Source organism: Rousettus aegyptiacus, unplaced genomic scaffold (assembly GCF_014176215.1).
Source record: "Rousettus aegyptiacus isolate mRouAeg1 unplaced genomic scaffold, mRouAeg1.p scaffold_m13_p_7, whole genome shotgun sequence".
NCBI lineage: Eukaryota > Metazoa > Chordata > Mammalia > Chiroptera > Pteropodidae > Rousettus > Rousettus aegyptiacus.
Genome location: NW_023416310.1, coordinates 111,346,068 through 111,371,818, shown reverse-complemented (window position 1 = coordinate 111,371,818; position 25,751 = coordinate 111,346,068). Strand labels below are relative to the sequence as shown.

Sequence of the window (25,751 nt, the reverse complement as noted above, 5' to 3'; positions counted from 1 at the left end):
TTTTTTCTGCCAATAACATGCTGTTTTGATTACTGACAATTTGTAATAAAATCTGAAATCAGACAGAGTGACACCTCCAGCCTTATCTTTTTTCCTCAAGATCACTTTGGTTATTCGGGGTCTTTTGTGGTTCCATACAAATTTTATTAAGTTTTGTTTATTTCTTTGAGAAATGCCATTGAGGTTTTGATGGAGATTGCATTTAACCTGTATATGAATTTGGGTAATATGGCCATTTCAACTGTTAATTCTTCCAATCGTGAATACAGAATATCTTTTCATTTAGTGTCCTCTTTAATTTTTTCAAAAAATACACTAGTTTTTAGCGTGTAGCTTCCTCACATCCTTTGTTAAGTTTATTCCTTGCTAATTTATTCTATTTTTTGTAACTGCAAATAGAATTATTTATTTCTTTTTCTGACCTTTAATTATTAGTATATAGGAATGCAAGGAATGTTTATACATTGATTTGTACAAATTCCGCAACTTTATTTTTTTGCTTCTGTTAGCTTTTGGCGGAGTCTTTTGAGTTTTCTACATAAAGAATTATGTCACCAGGAAATAAATTAATTTTTAAAAAAAGAATTATGTCATTTGCAAAAAATAACAATTTTAATTTTTCATTCCCAATTTGGATGCCTTTTCTTCCAGGTAATTACATTTGGTGGCATATAGCCTTTTGTAGTATTCTTGTATAGTCTTTTTCATTTCTGAGGTGGCCCTTGTAATTTCTTTCATTGCTGATTTTGTAATTGTGTTTTCTCTTTTTTTTTCTTAGTGAGCCTAGCCAGAGGCTTTCTAATTTTCTTTTTAAAGAAGCTCTTTACTGTATTTTTTTGTTGTTTTTGGTTCTCGATACCGCATAACTCTCTTAATTTTGTTATTTCCATTTCTCTACTAACTTTTGGTTTCATTTGTTTTTCTTCTATTCTTTAAAGTGAAATGTAAAACTGTTTGAGATTTTTTCTGGTTTCTTAAGTTAGACCTGTAATGCTACAAACTTCTCTCTTATTACTGCTTGCTGTATCCCAAAAGTTTTGATATGTCGTTTTATCATTCTCATTTGTCTTCAAAATCTTTTGATCATTTCTTCTATTTCTTTTTTGACCAGTTGTTAGTTTCATGTTGTTTAATCTCTGCATACTTGTGGTTTCTCTTGCTTTCTTTCTGCAGCTAATTTCCAGTTTCAAACATTATGATTGGAGAATATGCTTAGTATGAATTCAGTCTTTTTAAAATTGCTGAAGCTAGTTTTGTGTCCCAACACATGGTCTATCCTTTAGAATGTTCCATGTGCACTAAAGAATGTGTAACATGGTGTTTTGGGATAAAGGGCTCTGTAAATGTTGATTATATTCGACTGGTCTAGTGTGTTATTTAAGGTTGATATTTCCTTGTTAATTTTCTGTCTGGATGATCTATCCATAATTGTCAATGAGGTATTTAGTCTCCTAGTATAATTGTTTTTGTCAGTTCTTTTTTTCTATTGGTAGTGCTTTACATATTTTGCTGCTCCCAGGTTGAGTGCATGTATATTGATAAGCATTCTGTCTTCTTATTGTCTTATCATTATAAAATGCCCATATTTTTCTTCTGTTATTTTTTATCTTGAAATTTGTTTTGTCAGGTATAAATACAACTACACTTACTTTCCTCAGAATTTCAGTATGCTTGGAGTATCATTTTCGGTCCCTAAAAGGTTTTTTGTTGTTGTTGTTTGTTGTTGTAGTAAGAATACAGATTTACCCTGTCTCACTTATTTCAGTTATCATAATACACTCTAGTTCCTTTATGTTGTTGCAAATATAAGACTGAACTTTTGTAATGGCTGAGTAATATTCCATTGTACATATATACCACAACTTTATCTAATTATCTATTGATGGGCATTTAGGAGTGCACATACCTTTTCAGATTCGTTTAGGTTTTCTTAAAATAAATACCCAGAAGAGCAATTTCTGGGTCAACAGTAGGTCTTTTTTTTTTCCAGGAACCTCTATATCGTTTCCACAGTGGCTGTACCAATTTGCAATCCCACGAACAGTGCACAAAAGTTCTCTCTTTTTCACATCCTTACAAACAGTTGCTGTTTTTCTATTTATTGATAGCCATTCTGAAAAGGTGTAAGGTGATAACTCATTGTGGGTTTAATTTACATTTCTCTGATTAGTAATGTTGAGCATCGTTTTATGTCTCTTGGCCATCTGTATGCCCTCATTGGAAAACTGCCTATTTATGTCCTCTGCCCATCTTTAATTGAATTTAGTGAGATTTTTTTGGTGATTACTCGTATGAGTTATTTATAAATTTTAAATATTAACCCCTTATCAGATTTATCATTGACAAATATATTCACCCATTCAGTAGACTGCCTTTTCATTTTATTGGTTTCCTTCACTGTGCAAGAACTTTTCAGTTTCGTGTGATCCCATTTGTTCTATTTTTTTTTCTTTTGCCTGAGGTGACATATCAGAAAAAATATTAGTTAGGAGCAATGTCAGAGAGTTTACTATGTTTTCTTCTAGAAATTTTATGGGTTTTGGTCTTACATTTAAGTATTTAATCCATTTTTGAGCTTATTTATATATATGGTATAAGAAGGTGATCTAGTTTTATTTCTCTATATCTGTTCAGTTTTCTCAACACCATTTATTGAAGAGACTGTTTTTACCTTATTGTATATTTCATCTCCTTTGTCATAGATTAAGTGACAATTTAGGCATGAGTTTACTACTGGACTCTCTATTCTGTTCTATCGATCCATTTGTTTTTATGTAGTACCATGTTGTTTTGATTATTATAGCCTTGTAGTATAATTTGATACCACATATTTGTTACCTCCAACTTTGCACTTCTTTCTTAAGAAGCTGTGGCTATTTGGGGTCTCTTGTGGCTCCATATAAATTTTAGGATTATTTCTTTGAGTTCTTTGAAAAATGCCATTGCTATTTTAATAGGAATTACACTGAATGTATAGATTGCTTTGATAGTATAGACATTTTAACAATGTTAATTTTTTCTTTCCGTGAGCTTGGTATGTGTTTTCATTTTTTGTATCTTCTTCAGTTTCTTTCCTCAGTGGCTTATAATTTTCTGAGTTCGGGTTAAATTTATTCCAAAGTATTTAATTTTTTGATAAAATGTAAATGGAATTGTTTAATTTTTCTTAATGATAGTTTGCTATTGGTGTATAACAATGCAACCAATTTCTGAATACTAATTTCATATCCTACTACTTTACTGAATACATTTATCAGTTCTTATAGTTTTTTCATGAAATCTTTAAGGTTCTTTATATAATCATGTCAATTGCAAATAATGACAGATTTACTTCTTCCTTTCCTATCCGAATGCCTTTTATTTCTTTTTCTCTTGCGATTGCTGTGGCTAGGACTTCTATTACTTTGTTCAATAAAAATAATGAAAGTAGAATTGCCTTCTTCCTGGTATTAAAGTTTTAGATATTCACTATGAATATAGTGTTAGCTGTGGGTTTGTCATATATGGCCTTTATTACATTGAGGTGTTTCCCCTACCCCCGCATTGCTGAGAGGTTTTATTATAAATGAATGCTATTTTGTTGAACACTTTTCTGAATCTATTCATATGATCATTTGCTGTTTTATCTTTCATTTTCTTCATGCGGTGTATCATGTTATTTGATTTGGAAATACTGAAACAATCTTGCATCCAAGAAATCAACCTCACTCGATCATGGTGTAACTGATCTTTTAATGTATTGCTGAATTCAGTTTACTAACATTGTGTTGAGGATTTTGCATCTATTCATCATGGTTGTCGGTATGTAACTTTTTTTTTTTTTACACAGTCTTTGGTTTTTGTCAGGGTAATTGTGGCCTCATAAAATAATATTGGGAAATTCCTCCTTTCCAGGACCACTTCTGCTGTGTCCCATAGATCCTGAGTCAATGTGTTTTCATTTGTCTCATTCTTCTTTGAACTCTTTGCTAACCCATTCATTGTTCAGTTGCATGTTATTTATCCTCCATGTGTTTGAGCTTGATTGCCAATTCAATACCACTGTGGTCAGAGAAAAAGCTTGATGTGACTTCAAACCTCTTAAATTTATTGAGATTTGTTTTGTGGTCTAATATGTGATCTTGGGAAATGTTTCATGCGCACTTGAAAAGAATGTACATTCTGCTGCTTTTGTGTGAAGGGCTTTAAAAATGTCAATTAAATCAATCTGATCTAGTGTGTCACTTAAGGTAGCTTTTTCCTTGCTAATTTTCTATCTGGAAGATCTGCGTATTGGTGTCAATGAGATGTTTAAGCCCCCTACTGTGACTCTACTACTTTTGATCTCTTTTATGTCAGTTCATATTTGCTATGTATATTTAGGTGCTCCAAGCTGGGTCCACAAGTGTTTAGAATTTATTATCTTCTTGTTGTATTGATCCATTTCTGATTATGTAATATCCTTTTTCTGTTATTATAGCTTTTGCTTTAAAATCTACTTTGTCTAAGTATTGACACCCCAGACATTTTTTGTTTTGCTTTGTCGCTTGAAATACCTTTTCTCATCCCTTTCAGTCTGTTACGTCTTTTGATTTGAAGTGGGTGTCTTGTAGACAGTCTATGTAAGGATCTTGTTTCCTTATCCATTCAGACACCCTATGTCTTTTGATTGGAGCATTTAATTCATTGACATTTAAAGCGACTATTGATAATGTTTTTGCCATGTTGTTATTCATATTTATAAGCTCCTCCCCCTCCACCTTCTTCTTCTTAAAGAAGTCCCTCTAACATTTCCTATAAAACAAGTTTGGTGGTGTTGAACTCCTTTAGCTTTTTGTTGTCTGGAAAGCTCTCTGTCCTTTGATTTTAAATGATAGCCTTGCTGAGTAGATTGTCTGGCTGTCAGTCCTTGCTTTTCATCACTTTGAATATTTTGTCGTTCCCTCTGGCCTGTGAAGTTTCTGTTGAGAAATCAACTGACAGTATTATAGTAGTTTCTTTGTAGTTAACTGCTTTTCTGTTGCTTTTAGGTTCTTTCATTGTCTTTAATATTTGGCATCATAATTATGAAGTGTCTTGTTGTGGGCCTCTTAGGGTTCAACTTGTTTGGGGACTCTAGTGCTCCCTGTGATTGTACGTCTACTTCCTTCACCAGATTAGGGACATTTTCTGCCACTTTTAAATATAGGTTTTCAATCTTTTGCTTCTCTCTTCTTTTTCTAGCACTCTTCTTTTTCTAGAACTTTTTGAAGTACACTTGATGTTGTCCCAGAAGTCCCTTAAACTATCCTTACTTTATTTTCTTTTTGCTATTCTGATTGTTTTTTGCTACCTTATCTTCTAAATTGATGCAAATAGTGAAGGGATTAAGAAGTACAAACGGACGCTTAGAAAGTAGTCATTAAAGTACAACAGAGGGACTACAGACAATAATATTGTAATGGCTTAGTATTGTGCCAGGTGGGTACTAGACTTATCAGTGGGATCATTTCATAAGTTATATGTCTCACCACGATGCTGTACACCCAAAATTAGCATAAAATATTAAATGTCAAATCTACTTGAAAAATATTTTAAAACAAAAAACACTATCGTAATTGTTGACTGTGTACCCAGAAACCACACAACCACCCCACACCGGCTCAGATCTGCTGCAGTCCAGGGGCAGTCCTACCCCTCCCTCTGCCCTCCCCAGGGATCTGATGGGAGACATGCTTATCCATGCCTCCGGTGGCAGGCCTGTTGACCTTAGTCCCAAAGACGACAGAGTGTCAGTCATATACTGGCTCCAGCCCTGCTGACTGCAATCTCACCAACAGTCCCATCAGTCTGTGGTCCTGGCAAAAGACCAAAGCCACTCCATAGACTTTATATCCAAGAGAATGGAAAGCAGGATTCGGAAGAGATAATTGCACACTTGTGTTCACTGCAGCATTATTCACAATAGACAAGAGACAAAAGCAATCCAAGCGCCCATTAACGGAGATAAAGAATATGTTATATAATGATATATTATTCAGCCTTAAAACAGAAAATCCCATCACATGCTATAATAGATGGAACTTGAGAACACTATTCCAAGTGAAAAAAGCTAGTCACAAAGAGACAATTCCACTCGTACCAGGTACCTCAAGAGATTGAACTCATAGAAACAGAAAGTACAATAGTGCGTGCCAGGGGTGGGAGAGGGATAGATATATGGGCAGTTGTTCACTTGGTGTATATTTTGTTTTGCAAGATGAGAAATTGCTAACATCTTTTGCACAAGGATGTGGCTATTTAACACTAATGAACTATTCGTTTAAAATGATAAATTTTGTTTTGCCACATTTTTAAAAGACATAATTACCTACCCAGCAATCAGTGAAGTCTTATAGACAACGTCATTTTCATGGCTTGAAGAGCTTCGGAGTTCTCCAAGCCTGCCTGTCTGGTGTACTAAATATTTTATTGTGTTCAGTTCCCTAGCAACTAGAAAGGTATTTGAAATGGTACCCAGAATACCAGGACAACTTTCATATCCTTTTCACTTACAAGATGCACATGGTTCTGTCATACTAGAGGAGACAAGGTAGCCAATCTATTCAAGTGTTTCCCCACTTGTAGGGGTGGTGACCACCCATAGTTTCATTTTGTACCTTAAAGTCTTCCTTTCAGAATATGCCAACAAGAAATGTCATCTAACCTGGAAGCCAGATGTGATGTTTGATGCAGTCCATGCAGGCTTCTACTGAATTTGAGTTTTGGCTTCAGGTAGTCACCTGGGAAACATTGCACATTCTCCTGATACTATTATGACCTGAGACCACTCGTCTGTCCCAGGAGTAATATTTCTTTTAGCTGTTAAGGAAGGAGTTGCCATTGCCCATTCTGTAGCTTCTGGAAGCTTTACAACCTAATTTCACAATCATTTCAATTAATTTATTTGGACAATCAGTAGTAAGGCAAAAAAAATATTTGGCAAGTATCTGCTAATATTTCTGGATCATGATGCAGGAGGCAAAAACTGAAAAATTATAATTTGCTCAACAAACTTTAGGACAAACATCTTAGAGTTCCCAGGCTTGATTTCTAAAGATAGAAATAGTGAACCAAAGGTATGAATATTTTAATGTTCATTTTGAAAGCATTTCAAACATACAAAAATTCCCCAGTAATAGAATTCCTTTTACCCACCCTCCCCAGATGCTGACACCTTTGCATAACCATAGCACAGTTATCAAACCCGGGGAATTAATGTCTATAAAATAGTATACACTAATCCACAGACTATTCGTTTCATCAATTCTCCCTCTCATGTCCCTTTCGTAAACCATTTCTGTGGCACCCAGGCCATGATTGCACACCGCCCTTTGTCATACCTCCTGTTCTTGTCCAATCATCTACAGGTCCTTATTCTCATTGTTTTATATAGCCTTGAAACCACCAGTGTTAGTCAACCATTTCGTGGAAAGCCCCTCAATTGGGGCCTGCCCTAAGTCTTCTCATAACTTGGAATTTAGTCTGTACATTCTGGCAGGAATACCAGAGTGCACCATACCTAGCGGGTAGAGGAGACACACAGCATGCTTCTGTCTTGTTACGGGAGGTTTTACCTTGGATTGCTTGGTTGAAGTGGTGTCTGCCTCATTTCTTCACCAAGGAGTTACTGTTTATTCCCTTTGTAAGTGTTGGGTATCCAGTGAGATGCTTTGTCCTACGAACTTTAGCATCCACTAATAGTTCTTCCTGCAAAATTGTTACAATCACGCACCACATAATGTCATTTTAGTCAACAGATTGTATATATGATGGTTCCATGATTATGATGAAGCTGAAAAATTCCTATTGCCTACTGATATCGTAGCTATCCTGATGTTGTAGCACAATGCATTCCTTATGTTTGTGGTGATGCTGGTGTAAACACACACCTACTGCGTTGCCTGTCATACTATCGAAACAGCATGTACAATTATGTACGGTACATAATACACAATGATGAGAATGACTATGTTACTGGTTTATGTATTTACTATACTATACTTTTTATCAGTATTTTAGAGCATACTCCTATAAAGCGCTGTAAAACAGTAGCTGTGCACACTGCCGGCACCCTCATCTCATACTTACTATGCCTCTTCATCGCATCGTTGTCTCTTGTGTGATTAAATCTCATGTTGTACAGTAACATGCTGTACAGGCTGGCAGCATACAGACTAGGTGCAATAGGCTGCACTATCCAGGTCTGCGTCAGTGCACTTTATGATGTTTGCACAACAAAATCACCTAGTGGTGTATTTCTCAGAATGTACCCGTATAATGTGTGGTGTTCACCAGAGAGTATTTTATTTCCACCCTACATTTATTAATCGATACTTTACTGAAGAAAAGCTATGTTCTTTCTCCCCTTTTTATTTATTTATATCGCTATGAACTAAACATGTGCTTTATTCTATGGGTATAAACATTTTTTAGGATTTTGGATGGACTTTAAATTGCCTTTAGAATGGTTACACTCTTTGAGGTACTGCATTGTTCTGTCATCTTTCTATACCCCACCAACACTATTATGTATAACTAAATGCATCTGATGAGAAAACGATGTATAGTAATTGTTTTCCTTTGCATTTTATTGCCACTAGAGTGGAATCTCTATTTATCTTTACTACTCATTTGTTTTTCACCTTGGAATATGTTTTCTCAATTTCTTTGCATTTTAATTCTGATAATGTCAATTTAACTGTTTTATACAATCAAATATACTGATGTTTTTAAATTTGCATTTATATAAAGTTCTTTTCCATATAAAGAGAAGATATTCAACATGTTTCTTTGATTTTTGATAGGTCCAAACTTTTACATGTGTTTCTTTTATTCTTCTGGAATGTATTCCACTATGTTTTCCAATCTAAATTATTTCCTCTATTTCAATACTTTCCCCAAACTTCAGGAATTTATAAAGATAGAATTTAAATCAGCGGGGAAATATATATAACTTTTAATAAGTAATGCAAACCATCCACTTTGGGTAAAAGGATTCCTACTTCACACTATAAAAATTGATTCCACATGAGAATATGTATTGTGAAAATATTTTTATCAAGAAAATACAAACTACAAATCTAGCCTTCTGGATATATTCGAGGCAGATTATGCCTGGAATGTCTGACAGCACGGATTAAAGTGTAATAAATGTGATTAAGATATCCATCATATTGACATAATTTTTATATACTACTGCCTTTATCTTAGATTATAATCGACAGAACACAATGGTAGAACCTTTTTACTGTTCATGTAAAGTTTCTCTAAAGGATTTGATTACATTTGATTGTCCTCACTAGGACTCAGCTATAATCCGAAGCAAGATTTTTATTTGAAAAGGGGCTCATAAGGTGAAATAAATAACAGTACAAAATACAGTTTTACAAACATTGGTGGTTACTAATATAAATACCCGTCTGTATTTCATGTAGGTATAATAGAGGATAATAAACAGGTAACTGATATGGAGGTGGAGAGAAAATACACCACTCTTGTCATGGGTTCGGGTCTCTTTTTCCCAACAAAAATGAGACATAAGTCCTCCAATGGCTAAACATCTCATTCTCCGCCAGACACCAGGCTCCCGCTGCTCCCGCATCACCGGATGTGGTACTCTCGGAAGCACTTGGCATGCACGCCCTTCTGACACTTCTCGCAGTGGGTGTTGGTCTGGGAGTGGCAGAGGGCACAGCGGGTCCTCTTGTCCTGGTGCACAATCCAGTGCCCGATCATGTCGAAGCGGCTCTCGGTTTCCAGCCACCGGCCACGCCTTCCCTGAGACGACGTGTCGGCGTTGCTCTCCAGGTACACGCAGGCCACGTACCTGCGGAAGGCCAAGAGGTCCACCTGCGCGTCGCCGCAGCAGATCCGGTGCAGCTGCCACGCATTGTTGAGGGCAGCGTCCAGGACATAACCCATGAAGCTGGAGTACCACTTGGTGCCCCGGACCCGCACCCTGTACCTGGCCATGTTCTGATCCATGCGGCCCATGCCCCCCGCCTTCTCCTGGTACAGCTGCAAGAGGCACCGCAGGCGGACCTGGCCCCGCGCCCCAGCCGCACCTGCAGGACGACTGCTCAACCTCACCGGCTCTATGCCTGCGGCATTGGAGCAGATGGTGACCACATTGCTGTCACGCCAGCGGCACACAATTACCTCCTCGCACTCATCCACTTTGTAATCGAACGAACCCCTCCTCATTTTCTTCAGTTCTTTGGGATCTTTAAGGGGGCAGCGCTCTGTCCTATAGTCGCGCACAGTTCCTGTGGCCTTAACCCCCTTTCTCCTCAAAATGGACATCAGTTGGACACTTGTGAACACCTCGTCGATAAAGATGTGGTAGGGAAGCCGGCCGCGCTCCTGCAGCACATCTGTGAACCTCAACACCATGCTGGTGCCCAGGTCCAGGCCGCCACCCAGCCTGGTGAACAGCGTGCCCTGAGAGGGCTCGAACCACACCAGGTAGCCGCTGCTGGTCGTGCCACACCAGACCTGGCAGCCCAGCTGCCCTGACCGCCCCGAGGCCCGCCGAGACCTGCTCTGCCCGAAGTACTCACACGACGACTCACCAAAACTGTAGAACTCATCCAAGGGTGCATGCTGCTGGAAACTGCGGTTCATCCGCACGAGGGGAGGCCTTACCTTGGTGAACCTATCGCTGTGGTCCAGCTCGCTATTATCCACAAAATGCAGGTACGAGAAGATCAGTTCAAACCTGTCCCTCCTGATGGCATCTGCCACAAGATGGTGATGCGAATCGGGAGAAGTTTCCCAAAACATCCTTCTCCTGGGATAGGAAATGTACCCGCTCAGAATCAGAATGCCCAAAACACACTTCAGTTCCTGGGCCGTGAGACCCAGATGGACATTTTTCTGCCAAGCATAACGATTGGTTTCATTAACAATAAAATTAATCGTTCCTTCATCAAAAAACAACTCGAAGAGGCCTACAGGACTCAGCTCCTGGCTCCTGAGATGCTCCATATGCGGGTCTGATGCTGGCCAACTGCTGAAGTCCGGCCGGATGTCCCTCTTGGTCCAGACCCGCTTGGGCGTGGCTGCCTTTCACCTCTTCAAGGGCACCAGCAGCTGCGGGTCCTCCTCGTCCCAGCTGCCATCATCCTCGGGCAAAACAGAGGCATGTAGCACATGGCTGGGCAGTTGGGCACCTGGCTGGCCATCCTCATCCCCTGAGTCTTCATCAGTGAAGTCCCCCACGGCACTGTCGGGTGGGGCAATGCAGGAAGGAGAGCAGAGCTGAGGTGGCAGCAGGCCCCACGGGCTGCAGAGGCCCTTGGCGGCACTGAGTGTGTGTGACTGTCACAGGAAACCCGTAGGGGGGTGAGGGGACACAGGATGTTGGGGGTCAGACACGGCTCTCTGGCCGCGAAAATGGGCTGCATGGGGGCAGCGGGCTCACTGCTGTTTGAGCCCCTCTCCACGTGGAGAGCCCAGAAGGAGGCACGGGCTTCAGCACAGAGCCTGTTCGTAGACCTGCCCTCCATGTCTGGAGTGAGGTGCATTATACACTTATTGCAAGCTCATGTCTGTGCTGAGGCCAAGTCCCCATTCTGAGCACTCCAAGCTCTACGCAGGCCAGGAAGGGAGCTCCGCCTTCCAGGGGGAGGAAGGCTGAAGCCCTTACCACAGAGTGCACACTGAGATGGAGGTCAGGGCAGCAGCTGCCTTCCCTCGTCCTCCGGCTTAACCCAGCCAGGGCCCCTATGAGCCTCACCTTACCACCTGCTGCTTGCCCCCAGGCCCCAAACACCCTTGGCACATAACTGTTCTGCCCCATGGGTGGGAGAGCTTGTGGGGAGATGTGCCTTCTGTCTTCAACATAAACCATGTTTTTTCCATCAAGGGCAGACACAGCAGCTTCACAGCCACACCAGTGCCACATACTCCCTTGTCTACCTGTCTTTCCTCTAACCTTCTCCAACCCCTCCTCTTTCTTCCTCCTTTTCGCTTCCTAGACACCAAGGACTTAGTGAGACCAGCAGGATGAAGGGCTAAAATCATCATGGGCTTGGCCTTTCAAAAACAAAGGAGTGAAGCCTCCCATCAAACAGCACTCCTACCCTGAGGCTGAAGCCATGATGAACTACAAACACGTTTGTCTTGACGTGCATAATCGAAGAATCTGTAAGACAACAGAAGTCGATTTTTTAGAAATTGTACCTTAACTAGCAAGGCAATTAGACCTTCTCTACCACTTAAGGAAAAACATCTCGAGCTTAATGTTCACCACCAACCAGTGGAAATGGACCGAGTATATACAGGAAATGGTGTCTAGCCAATTCTCTAGTCAGAGGGAAACAGAATGAGCTCTGTTGCCTCACAACAGGATACACCTAGGGCAGGGTTTTCTACATTGGCATTGCTGGCATTTGGGGCCGGATGAGTCCTATTGTGGGAGGCATCCCATGTATTATGGGATGTTTAATAGTAGAAGCATCCCAGGGCTCTACCCACCAAATACCAGGAGAACATGCATCCCTCTAGTTGTGAAAACAAAAAATCCTCCAGGCTTCGCCAAGTGTCCCCGGGGGACAAACTGTGCCCTGGCTGACAACTGCTCCAGTCGGCACCACTACTGGAACCTACTTGAGGAGGAAAACATTGTCACCAATGCTGCCTGACATGGCAGCCATCAGCCACACATGGTTATTAAGCATGTGACAGACATGTGGCTAACGTGACTGAGAAACTGGATTTTTAACTTTATGTAATCTTAAGTTTAATTTAAATAGTCACACTTGGCTGCCTGGTGGCTACTATATTAGACAGTGAAGCCCTAGACGTATTAAGAACTAATTGTGAAAAGGCAAAACTGTTAAATGTTTAAAGTATACTAATGACCACAGAACAAGGAAGTCTTTCTTGTAGAAAACATAAAAACTTGAAGTTGGGTAAAATGCACTACATGGAACTTCCAGCAAATCCGTGGTAGGTGGTCTCTAAGATGCCCCCAAAGCCCCTCACCCCTGGTGTTCACACCTTGTGTGATCTTCTCCCCTGAGGAGGCTGGGCCTTGTGACTTCTCATAAACTCAATGTGGTAAAGGTGGTGAGCTGTTTCTTCTGGGGTCAGGCCACAAACAGATGGGCCCCACCTTGTGCTCACTCACTCTCCCATGCCCTGATTGACTGACTCCATGGGCACCCAGCTACAATTTTCTGAGCTTCCCATGGGAGTGGCCCTTGAGGCCAGGAACCAATGGAAGTCCATGGCCAGGTACCAGAGGGCACTGGGCCCTCAGTCCAACAACCACAATGACCGAACCCTGAGGGACACCCCCTCCCAATCACACCTTCAGAGGAGACCACAGCCCTTGCTGACAATTTGCAATCTCAAGAGATGATGAGCCACTGGAACTCAGCTAAGTCACGCCGGGATTACTAACTGGCAGAAACAAAGAGATAATGTTGTTTAAAGGTTCTAAATTGTGGGGTAATTTGTGATATAGCAAAAGGTAACTAATATTAACGTTTATACAACAAAGCACTGAAAACAACGAAGTTATAGCTGTCATGAGATATTCAAAATACTTATAACCAGGAAAAAGCTAGTGTTCAGAATTCCTACAAAGAATTCCTACAAAACAATGAGAAAAAGATAAACAACTCAAAAGGAACGTTAGTTCATCAGCAAGCATTTTCCCTCAGGAGCTCTCATCCTCCTGGTGCTGCTGAGCTTCCATTCTGAGGACAACATAAAATGTAGAGACTAGAGAAGACTGAAGCAGACCTACACAACGGGATAATAGGACAGGACTGCGTGAAGACCCTGCACAGAGCTGCACCAGGAAACAAGGACAAACGATAAATAGTCCCACTGTACAGAAGTGGCCAGCAAGCAAACACCACTGCATAAGAGTGGGGAGGGCAGGGATCGCCTAAGAGTTTTTAACCACGAATGTTTATGAGGCCGATTCACATTTCTTAGTGGTCCCAATAACCTCAAGTGAAAATTTAAATGGAAAGTGACCTTCACTGGTAGTGCCTCCCAGGGAATAGTGGAGACAAACAAAAATCTCTTGGGAGTAATATATCCCAAATAAGACTTTAAAAGACCTCCACTGAGAACAATTCCAAAGAGCATAAACTGACAATCAGAGAAAAAGGAAGGTTGCAAAATAAACAAGGGAACAAAAGCACCATGAATGAAGCCGGCAGAAACAACACACAGCAGAATCAGACCCACAGAAACTAGATACTATACATATCAGAAAAATATGAAATAAGTATGTTTAATAAGTTCCGAGAAACAGCATTAACAAGAAATTTAAAAAGAAATAAAAAGGTCAACAAGAGTTAAAAAAGAACCACACAAAATTTTGAAAAACAAAAAGTCCAGCAGCAAATTAAAAAAATAAAAATAAAAAAAACCCACAAAGGAAAGTAAACCTAAAGGACACCAGAAAGAAAGAAAAAAAAAAAAACCTAAAAAAATCAACGACAAAAAAAAAAACACTACCACAATACCAAATAAACAATACCAAACAAATAAGAAAGGAACCAAATAAAATTTAAAAGAATATATAGAAACAAAACTATGTAATAAAAAATCAAAAATTCAAAGAAACAAGAGGGACATCAGCAAAACAGGGAACTGGGAAACTCCATGCTTTCACCCATGCAGAAGTGTTGATGAAAACCACGAGAGGCTGTCTAAAACAACTCTGTAGGACCTCTGAAAGCAGATGAACATTTACAGCAACCAAACAAACCTTCAACTGATAAAAAAACCATCTTGGTCCTGTCTGGGCAGCGAAACTAATTCATAGCCCCTTCGGCTGTGGAAAACAGCCTTTAGGAAACCTACCCAATGCGTACAGTAAACCCCACAGCCCACCCTACCGCTGCACTTCCAGCGGCATTCAGCACAGAGCACAACTGTCTGCAGAGCAAAATCAGTGGCCCCATCTGGCCAAGTAATTCAGCGCACAGTCCTACCTGACTTGGGTCCCCAAACGACAAGCCAAGCTAGCCGTGGGGCCCATTCTGGTGCCTCACTCAAGCAGGAAAGCTAATTCACAGCCCTGCTTACTGCTGAGTACAGTACCCAGTGCCAAGCATCTAAGAAGCTGGACAGGAAAAACCAGGCAACCACGAAGCCCACCCTTCGGCCTCGCTTGAACAAGGAACCAAGCCAGCTGTCCTATCCAGCTATTCTCGGCCAGCACGACTGCTTATCACCTGACTTCAGAGTTCAGGCAGTGCACTCACCCAAAATCATACCCTGAGAGCAAGCCTCACCTGCCCAAGCACACTATCAACGAGCATATCTGAGACTCCAAGATGACCCAAACAAAAAGAACTGTCCCTGCCAAAGCAAACCAGTGAAGTCTGGAAGAAAAGACGGCTTATACAAATGCACAAATACCAATCTAAGAAAGTGAGTACTGTAAAGGATCAGGTAAACATGATGAAAGAAATTGAATTAAGCTACAATAACTGACCAGAAAGAAATAAAGATCTATGAAATGCCAATGAATTCAAAATAATCCTCTTTAAAAAGTTTAACAAACTACAAAAATACACAAATGGAAAAGAAAATTTTTTTTAAATGTGTAAACAAAACAAGACATTCAACACAGAAATACAAACCATCAAAAGAAAATTCCTAGAGCTGAAGAATATAACTGCACTGAAGAATTCAACAGGGACCTTCAACATCAGACTATCATGCAGAAGTCAATAAGCTTGAAGACAGGTAATCTGAAATTAGCCAGTTAGAAGAGAAACAGAGAAACAAAGAATGAAAAAGAGTAAGAAAGCCCACAAGATTTATAAGACACCATTAAGCATATATGTGTATGTATGCCTGTATGTATGTATGTAGGTATACACAAACATACATACACACACACACACACACACACACACACACATTATGGAAGTCACAGAAGAGGAGATAGCAAGGCTGAAAAGTTTATTTAAACTTAAAGAAATAATGGAAGTGACATCAGAAACATGGCAGAGTGAGAAATATCTCCAGATCTCTTCTCTTGAAACAACAACAAGCTGAAAATCTAAAACTCAACAAAAAACACCCAACCTGCACACCAGCACATCTGAGCATGGGATCTGCGCATAAGAGCTACCACAGGTCAGTACACCAGGAGTCTGGTGGTAGGCTGGGAGAAACAAAGAAGCTACCTCTCCCAGCTGGAGCTCCCAGCAGAAAGAAGGGGAGTGGAGAAGGTGTGGAGGGTTCCCTGAACGGCCCTGTCTGAGAAAGTTGTAAGCTCCACAGAGCAGCAGTACCCAGGGACCAGGGTAGAAGGCAGAGAAGTGGAGATGGCAGAGGAGTAACAATTGATTCTTACCAGCCGCAGCTGCAAAATGAGAGGCTGAGCCACAGCACCCACTCCCTCAACCCCATATACTCCAAGACTGAACATGGCGGAGTCCCAAAGGAATCTGAACAAATGATACCGAAACTCTTGCTGATACTGACAGAGACTGAGAATGAAGTGATTATGACTGAATATTTGTAAGAAGAAAAAAAAAAGGCGTTATTAGGACTTTACATAAAGCAGCGATCCAAGAGGCTTAGACGCCACCTACTGGAAACCAAAAGACAAAAGCCTTCTTAGCAACAGGCTAAAGAGAGACCTTTATATAAAAAATATTCTTTCTGGGGCGGGGGGGGGGACAAAAAAAGCAGAATACACTTCCATTAATCCCCACACAGAGAAATACTCCATTAAATACAATGAACGCCTAAGGTAACAAGGCGGCTCAGAAAGAAAGAGAAAAATCCCCAGAAAATAAGCTGAAAGACATAGAAATACGCAATTTAAATGACAGAGAATTCAGGATGGTACTTCTGAAAAAACTCAATGAGTTGAAAAGACAACTAGATCAGCAGAATCAGTTGTTTTTTAGCAAGAATACTGAAATCCTTAAAAAGAATAAAACATAACTTCTGGAGATGAAGAACACACTGAAAGAGACGAGGAATGAAATAACAAGCTTGGGAAACAGAGTCGACCAAATGGAGGAAAGGATCAGTGATACTGAAGAAGAAATCTAGAAGCAAATCAGAAGGAAGAGAGAAACCGAAGAATGAAAAGTAATGAAAGAGAAATACAAGAACTAGCTGATCATCAGGAAAGGAAACATAAGAATAATGGGCATTCTCGAAGGAGAGGAAAAGGAGCAGGGATTAGAAAGCATTTCAGACAAATAAGTTGACAAGAACTTATCAAACCTAAGGAATGAACTGGAGCTTGGAATTCAAGAAGTCAACAGAACACTCAATTATCTCATCCCAAAAAGGTCTTTTCCAAGACAGCTGTATTAAAATTATCAAAATAAATGACAAAGAAAGAATTCTCATGGCAGCCAGGGAAAAGGAGGCAGTAATCTATAAAGGAAAAACCATCAGATTATCTTTGGACTTCTCAATACAAACCTTATAAGCCAGAAAGGAGTGGAATCAAATATTCAAACTATTAAGTGAAAGAAACTACCAACCAAGAATAATGTATCCCGCTAAGCTTCTTTAGATATGAAGGAGAAATAAAGACCTGTCCAGACATACAAAAAATGAGGGAATTCTCCACTGAGAGGCCCACATTACAGGAAGTAGTGAAAGGGGTCAACTCACCTAAAACAAAATGACAGAAAAATACATAACTAGGAATAAGGCGACTGGCAGACAGATAGAAGTAGAGGAGTGCAACCCTTACTAAGAACAGGGCATTATAAATTTAAACAATAAAAAGAGATTTGCTATAGCAAGATAGTAATGAACATTCAGCATACATAGGGACAAACTGAGACAACAATGACAGAAAAGGGGAGGATTCAAAGATCTACATTCGGAAAGGGGGATGGAGATAAAGCATGCACAGGAAAAAAATGGATGACTGTATGTATGTATGTATGTGTGTGCGTATATATATGTTTGTGTACATACATACATATATATATAAAACACTATCCTTTACACATTTGTAAAGTTAACCACACGCCAAAGATTCAGAACTGAAGTATATAACATAGAACGAGAAGGACCAGAGGGAAAATCCACAAAACTCAACCAAAAACAAAGAAAACAAAATCACAAAAAATGAAAAACAAAAACGAAAACACAAGGACAAGGAAGCAATGGAAACACTGAGCTACCAGAAAGCAAAACATAAAATGGCTACAGGAAAACCTCATATTTCAATAATCACCCTAAATGAAAATGGAATGAACTCACCAATGAAAAGGTGCAGAGCTGCAGATAGAATCGAAAACAAAACCCAACCATATGCTGCCTCCAGGAGACACACTTCATTTCCAAAGACAAATATAGACTCAAAGTGAAAGGGTGGTAAATGATATTTCAAGCAAATGGCATTCAGAGAAAAATGGGAGCAGCAGTACTAATATCGAACGAAACAGACTTCAAAATAAAAAGGTAAAGAAAGAGACTGAGGGACACTTCATAATAATAAAAGGAGTCATACACCATGAAGACATAACACTTATTAATATCTATGCTCCCAATCAGGGAGCCCCAAAATACATAAAGCAATTTCTAACAATTAAAGGAATAAAACACCCAAGCACCATCATAGTAGGGGACCTAAATACCCCACTGTCAGATATGGACAGATCATCCAAACAGATCATCAATAAGGAAATAATATCTTTAAATGGCGCGTTAAGATAAACTGGATATAAATGACCAATACAGAGCCTTCCATCCCAAACAGCTGCTTCTATATTCTTCTCTAGTGCACATGCATCATTCTCAAGGACTGACCACATACTGGGACAACAAATATAAGACTCAACAAATGTAAGAGGGTTGAAATCATACCAACTATATTCTCAGATCATAATGCTTTGAAGCTAGATATCAACTGTAAAAAGAAAGCGGAAAGAATCACAAATACATGAAAATTAAACAACATGCTACTGAAGAATAACTGGGTCAGAGAAGAAATAAAAAGAGATCAAGAGATACATAGAAACAAATGATAATGATAGGATAATATATCAAAACTTTTGGGACACGGCAAAAGCAGTCATAAGAGGAAAGTTCATATCATTACAGGCCTAACTCAAAAAACAAGATAGATCTCAAATAAACAACCTAACTCTTCATCTTAAAAACTAGGAAAGGAAGAAAAGTGAAACCTAAAGTCAGCAGATGGAAAGAAACAATCATAATTAGAGCAGAATTAAATGAAATTGAAAACAAAATTTAAAGAAAAAAGAAATGCAACAAAGAGCTGGTTATTTGAGAAGGTTAATAAAATTGAAAACCTATGGCTAGACTCACGAAAGAAAAAAGAGAAAGGATACAAAGAAACAAAATGAAAGAGGGGGAATTACAATTGACACTCCATAAATACAAAGGATCATACAAGAAACTATGAAAAAGTATATAACACCAAATTTAACCATCTGGAAGAAAAGGTCGACCAGGACTTAGAAAAATATAACCTTCCTAGACTCCATCAAGAACTGAATCAGCAGTATGGAAACTGAAACAATCACCAAAAAGTAGAAGTCCAGGACCAGATGGCTTTACCAGGAAATTCTACAAAACAGTCAAAGAAGATTCAATACCCTTTATCCTCAAACTCTTCCCAAAAGTCAAAGAGTACGCAAAACTTCCTAACTCGTTTTATGAGGCCAATACAACCCGAGTACCAAAACCTGGTAAAAATAACACAAAAAATAAAATTACAGACTAGTATCTCTCGTGAACACAGATGCAAAAATCCTAAATAAGATACTAGCAAACTGAATACAACAACATATTAAAAAGATTATACACCAAGACCAAGCGGGCTTCATCCCAGGGGCACAGGGACGGTCCAACCTATGCAAATAATAATTGTAATACATCACATAAACAAGTTAAAAATAAAAATCATATGATCATATCAATAGATGCGGACAAAGCCTTCAAAAGGATATAGCATCCATTTATGATCAAAACGCTTAACAAATCAGTATAGAAAGAAAGTATCTTAACATAATAAAGGCCATATATGACAAACCCTCAGCCAACATTGTACTTAAAGGTGAAAAACTAAAAACCTTCCCTCTAAGATCAATAACAAGGCAAGGCTGTCCACTATCGCCACTGTTATTCAATATAACGTTGGAGGTCCTAGTGAGTGCAATCAGGCAAGAGAAAGATATAAAAGACATCTAAATAGAAAATGAAGAAGTCAAACTGTCACTATTTGAGGATGACATGATCTTCTATACAGAAAACCCTAAAGAGTCCACAAGAAAACTACTAGAATCAATAAGCAAATACAGCAAAGTTTCTTGATACAAAATCAATGTTCAAAAATCCATAGCATTCCTATACTCTTAACAATGAAGTGTCAGAAAAAGTGGGAAAAATAATTCCTTTCGCAATTGCAACAAAAAGAATAAAATACCTAGGAATAAATTTAACGAAACATGTGAAAGACTTATATAATGAAAACTACAAGACCCTGTTAAAAGAAATGGAAGAAGATACAAAGAAATGGAAAGATATTCCATGTTCTTGGATTGGAATAATCAATATACTTATATGACCATTTTACTTAAAACATTATACAGATTTAATGCAATCCCCATCAAAATCCCATCAGCATTTTTTAAAGAAACAGAACAAAAAATCATCAGATCTATATGGAAGCACAAAAAGACCCCAAATTACCAAAGCCATCCTGAGAAAAAAAGAATGAGGCTGGAGGTATCACTCTGTCCGACTTCAAATTACACTACAAAGTGATGATAATCAAAATGGCATGGTATTGGCAGAAAAACAGACACAAGGACCAGTGGAACAGATTTGAGAGTCTAGAAGTAAACCCATGTTTACATAGAGAAATAATTTTCGACAAAAAGCCAAAAACATACAGTGGAGAAAGCAAAGCCTCTTCAACAAATGGTGCTGGGAAAACTGGAAAGCCACCTGCAAGAGAATGAAACTAGACTGTTGTCCTTCACCGCACACTAAAATTAACTCAAAATGGATTAAGGACCTGAGTATAAGACCTGAAACAATAAAATGCATAGAAGAAAACATAGGAACTAAACTCAAGTATCTTGGTCTTAAAGAGGATTTTATGAATTTGCCCTCAAAAGCAAGAGGAGTAAAAGCAAAAATAAATGAATGGGACTATATCAAACTAAAAAGCTTCTGCACAGCAAAAGAAATCATCGATAAGGTAACGAGACAATCATTCGAATGGGAAAATATATGTACAAGCAACGCCTCCAATAAGGGCCTAATATCCAAAATATACGAAGAACTCATACAACTCAATAACAACAACAAAAAAAACAACAAACAATCCAATCAAAAAATGGGCAGAGGACCTGACCAGACACTTCTCCCAGGAACACATACAAATGGCCAACAAACATATGAAAAGATGCTCAACATCACTAGCTATTAGGGAAATGCAAATCAAAACCACAATGAGATACCACTTCACACCTGTTAGAATGGCTATCATCAACAAGACAAGTAGTAACAAGTACTGGAGAGGATATGGAGAAAAAGGAACCCTTATAACACTGCTGGTGGGAATGTAAACTGGTGCAGCCGCTATGGAAAACAGTATGGAAATTTCCTCAAAAAACTAAGAATAGAATTATTACATGACCCAGTATTCTCTCTTCTGGGTATTTACCCCAAAACTTTGAAAACACTTATCCATTAAGATATATGCACCCCAATGTTCTCAGCAGCATTACTCAGGGTGTCCAAGAAACAACTGAAGTGTCCTTCAATAGATGACTGGATAAAAAAGATGTGATACATACGATGGAATATTACTCAGCCATAAGAACAGATGAAATACTGTCATTTGTGACAACATGGATGGGTCTTGAGATTTTCATGCTAAGCGAAATAAGTCAGACAGAAAAAGTTGAAAACCATGTGCTATCATTCATGTGGGATATAAAACTGAAAGCCAACAAACAAACATGACAAACAAACAGAGACTCATGGACACACAACAGCTTAGTGGTTATCAGAGGGGAGGGGTCAGGGAGATAAGGGTGAAAGGGGTCAAATATTTGGTGGCAGAAGGAAATCTAACTCTGGTGGTAAACACGCAATGCACTATATATATATGACTTACTGTTGAATGATACACTTGAAACTCATTTGACTTTGTTAATCAGTGTCACCCCAATGATTTTTAATTTAAAAAAAAAAAACCTAAGCAAAATACTAACAAATTGAATAAAACAATGAACATTCAAGAGATTATACATTATGATCACGAGGGGTTCATTCCAGGGGCACAAGGTTGGTTTAACATTCACAGATAGATTGTGATATACCACACAAGCAAAATAAAGGATACAAATCACATTAATAGATGCAGAAAAAGTATTTCACCAGATACAGCATCCATTTATGATTAAAACACGTAATAAAATAGTATGAAAGTAAAGTATCTCAATATAATAAAGGCCATGTATGACAAACCCACCCACAGCTAACATCTTGATGAAAACCTGAAAGCCTTCCCTCCAAGATCAGGAACAAGTTAAGGATGACTGCTCTCACCACTCTTATTCAATATAGTGCTGGAAGTCCTAGCTAGAGCAATCAAGCAAGAGAAAGAAATAAAAGGCATCCAAATTGAAAAGGAGGAAGTAAAACTGTCACTGTTTGTGGATGATGTGATTTCATATATAAAAACCCTAAAGACTCCACAAAAAAATATATATTAGAAATAATGAGTAAAGTTTCAGGATACAAATCACTATGCAAAAATCTGGTGCATTTCTATACACTAACAACAAACCTTCAGGGGAAAATGAAAAAATACTTATGATTGCAACAAAAGGAATAAAATACCTAGGAATAAACTTAACAAAGGAGATGAAAGACCTGTACACTGAACCTACTGGACACTGTTGAAAGAAACTGAAGACACAAAGAAATGGAAAGATATTCCATGTTCATTGAAGTAGTAGATGAAATGAAGACTGTTAAAATGTTCATATTACCTAAAGAAATTGACAGATGCAATGCAATCCCTATCAAAATGCCAATGGCATTTTTCACAAAAAGAACAAAAAAACCTAAAATTTCTGTAGATCCATAAAAGAACCCAGTCATAGCATTCCTGCGTAAAAAAGCACGAGGCCAGAGGTATCACCCTCCTCAACTCCAAACTATACTACAAGGCTACAGTAATCTAAACGGTATGCTATTGACAGAAACTAACAGACACAGAAACCAATAGAACAGAATTGGGAGCTCAGAAATAAACATATATATATATATATATATATATATATATATATATATATATATATATGAATAACACTAATTTAAAACAAAGGAGGCAAGAACATAGAATAGAGAAAGGAAACTCTCGATAAATGGATTTGGGGAAACTAGACAGCCATATACAAAAGAATGAAACTAGACTACTATCTTACACCATACATAAAAATTAAGTCAAAGTGCATTAAAGACTTGAATGTAAGACCTGAAACCACAAAATGCAAAGAAGAAAACACAGGAGCATGGACATCAGTCTTAGTGAAGTTTTTGTACACTTGATTCCACCAGCAAAACAATCAAAAACAAAAATATATGGGAGTACATTAAACAAAAAAGCTTCTGCAAAGGATACCATCAATAAACAAAAAGCAACCAATCAAATGGGAGAAGATATTTATAAACAGTATTTCTAACCAAGGATTAATATCCAAAATAAAGAACTCATGCAACTCAACAATAGAAAAAAAAATCCAATTAAAAAATGGGCAGAGGATAGGAACAGAGACTTTTCCAAGACACACAGATGGCCAAAAGGCACATGAAAAGATGTTCAACATCACTAATTATTAGGGAAATGCACATTAAAACCACAATGAGATCACCTCACACCTGTAAGATCATCATCATCAATAAATCAACAAACAGCAAGTGGGCAAGGATGTGGAGAAAAGGGAAACTTCTTGCCCTGCTGGTGGGATTGCGAATTAGTGCAGCCACTATGGAAACAGTCTGGAGGGTCCTCAAAAAATTAAAAATAGAACTACTTTATGATCCAGCAATTCCACTTCTGAGTATTTATCTAAAGAAATTCAAAACACTAATTCAAAAAGATCTACAAACCCCTATGTTCTCTGCAATAGCCAAGATATGGAGGCAACTACCATCCATAGGCAACTGGATAAAGAACATGTGGTACATATATACAACAAGAATGTTATTCAGCCATCAAAAAAAAGAAATAAAATCTTACCATCTGCAACAACATAGATAGACCTAGAAGGTACTGTGCTGAATGAAGTCAGTCAAGCGAAAAAGGAAAAAAACTTTATGATTTAACTCGAGGGTGGAATTTTTTTTTAAAGTAACGAATGAACAAACAAAACAGAAATTCATATAATACAGACAACAGACTGGTGATTTCCAGAGAGGAAGGGAGTGGGGGGAGGGCAAAATGGGTCAATTCTGTTATGGTAATGAGGTTATGCTGAGGAGTACTTAGGCATAAAATTGAGTGCAGCTTTTCTTAAAATATAGAGGGGCATAGATATTCCACGTGTTATTAAAAGATTATGTTGCAGGAAGCGACACCTAATGGAGGAATTTGGATGCTCAGACAACTTTGTTAGAGGAAGGAGAATTTATTGGCCAGCGGAGTCCATGGGGTTAACAACTCTATGCACAAACTTGCTTTGGTTAGATTTATTAGTTTATATACCTCTGCACTGTCCATGTAAGGGATGCGTAATTCCCTTGTCTGAGGTTTCCCGTCTGCCTTATGACTCAGGATGGGGAGGAGGACCTTCGGGTGGAGGGCTACAAGGGGGGAGGAATTTTCAGACCACTGGTCTTACAAGTCTTTTGTCTTATGACCTTGGCGTTATCAGCACTGTTATAGGATTCTTGAACAGAGAGACGGGACATTGAGGTTATAAGTAGGAAGTAACACTTATTAATGCCAGCACCTGCTCAGCAGATTCCCATCCAAAGGCTGAGCCCCAATTGTAACATAAGAAGCAGTTTTATACAATCTTGTTATTTCTACGCAGCTACAGAGATAAGGAAGGACATTAGTTGGTTAGCAAGCCATGAATCAACAGATGCGAGCTGGACAGTCCTTGAGATGGGGGAGATAGCTATGGAGGAAAACACGTTAGCTGGAGACTCCTGGAGTGGGGAGAGGGCAGTTAGGAATGAACTTTAACTAGTTGAGTTGATCATTTCTGTAACCTCTTCCCTTTGCATTTTTTAAGATGCCTACTTTCCTCTATTAGACATGTTCTTGTTTTAGACAAGTGTACGGTGATGGATGTAAACTAGACTTCTGGTGGTGAGCACCCTATGGTATATATAGATAAGAAATTATAATGTGGTACACATGAAACTTAAGTAATGTTATCAACCAATGTTACTTAAATTAAAAAAACAAGCAAACAAACAAACAAAAAACAAACAAACAAAAAAACAACTCCATTTAGCACAGCATTGAAACGAATACAATATTTAGGAATAATCCCGATGAAGAAAATGAAGGAGCAGTACACTGAAAACTACAAAACATTAATGAAAACAATTTTATAAAAACAAAAATTAGAAACACATGTTGTGTTCATGGACTGTAAAACGTAATATTCCTAATATGTTCATATGACCTGAAGTGATCTACAGATTCAATGCAGTGTCTGTCAAAAGCCAATGGCATTTTTCAGAGAAATGGAAAAATCCATCCTAAAATTCACATGGAATATCAAGGG

The 25,751-nt window shown here is 38.5% G+C and overlaps 1 protein-coding gene across 3 annotated transcripts in view; it reads right to left on the bottom strand.

The window, feature by feature from the left end:
• Positions 1-8,999: 8,999 nt before the first annotated feature.
• The window catches only part of PGBD2 (piggyBac transposable element derived 2), a 43,265-nt gene continuing 26,513 nt past the window's right edge, over positions 9,000-25,751 (bottom strand). For all 3 annotated transcript variants that reach the window (XM_036224179.1, XM_036224178.1, XM_036224180.1), the window contains 2 exons: positions 12,084-12,145; positions 9,000-11,113 (listed from right to left, as the gene is read on the bottom strand). In XM_036224179.1, the coding sequence (XP_036080072.1) occupies positions 9,601-10,986 (1,386 nt within the window). In that variant the 5' untranslated portion in view covers positions 10,987-11,113; positions 12,084-12,145 and the 3' untranslated portion in view covers positions 9,000-9,600. The remainder of the gene's footprint in view (positions 11,114-12,083; positions 12,146-25,751) is intronic.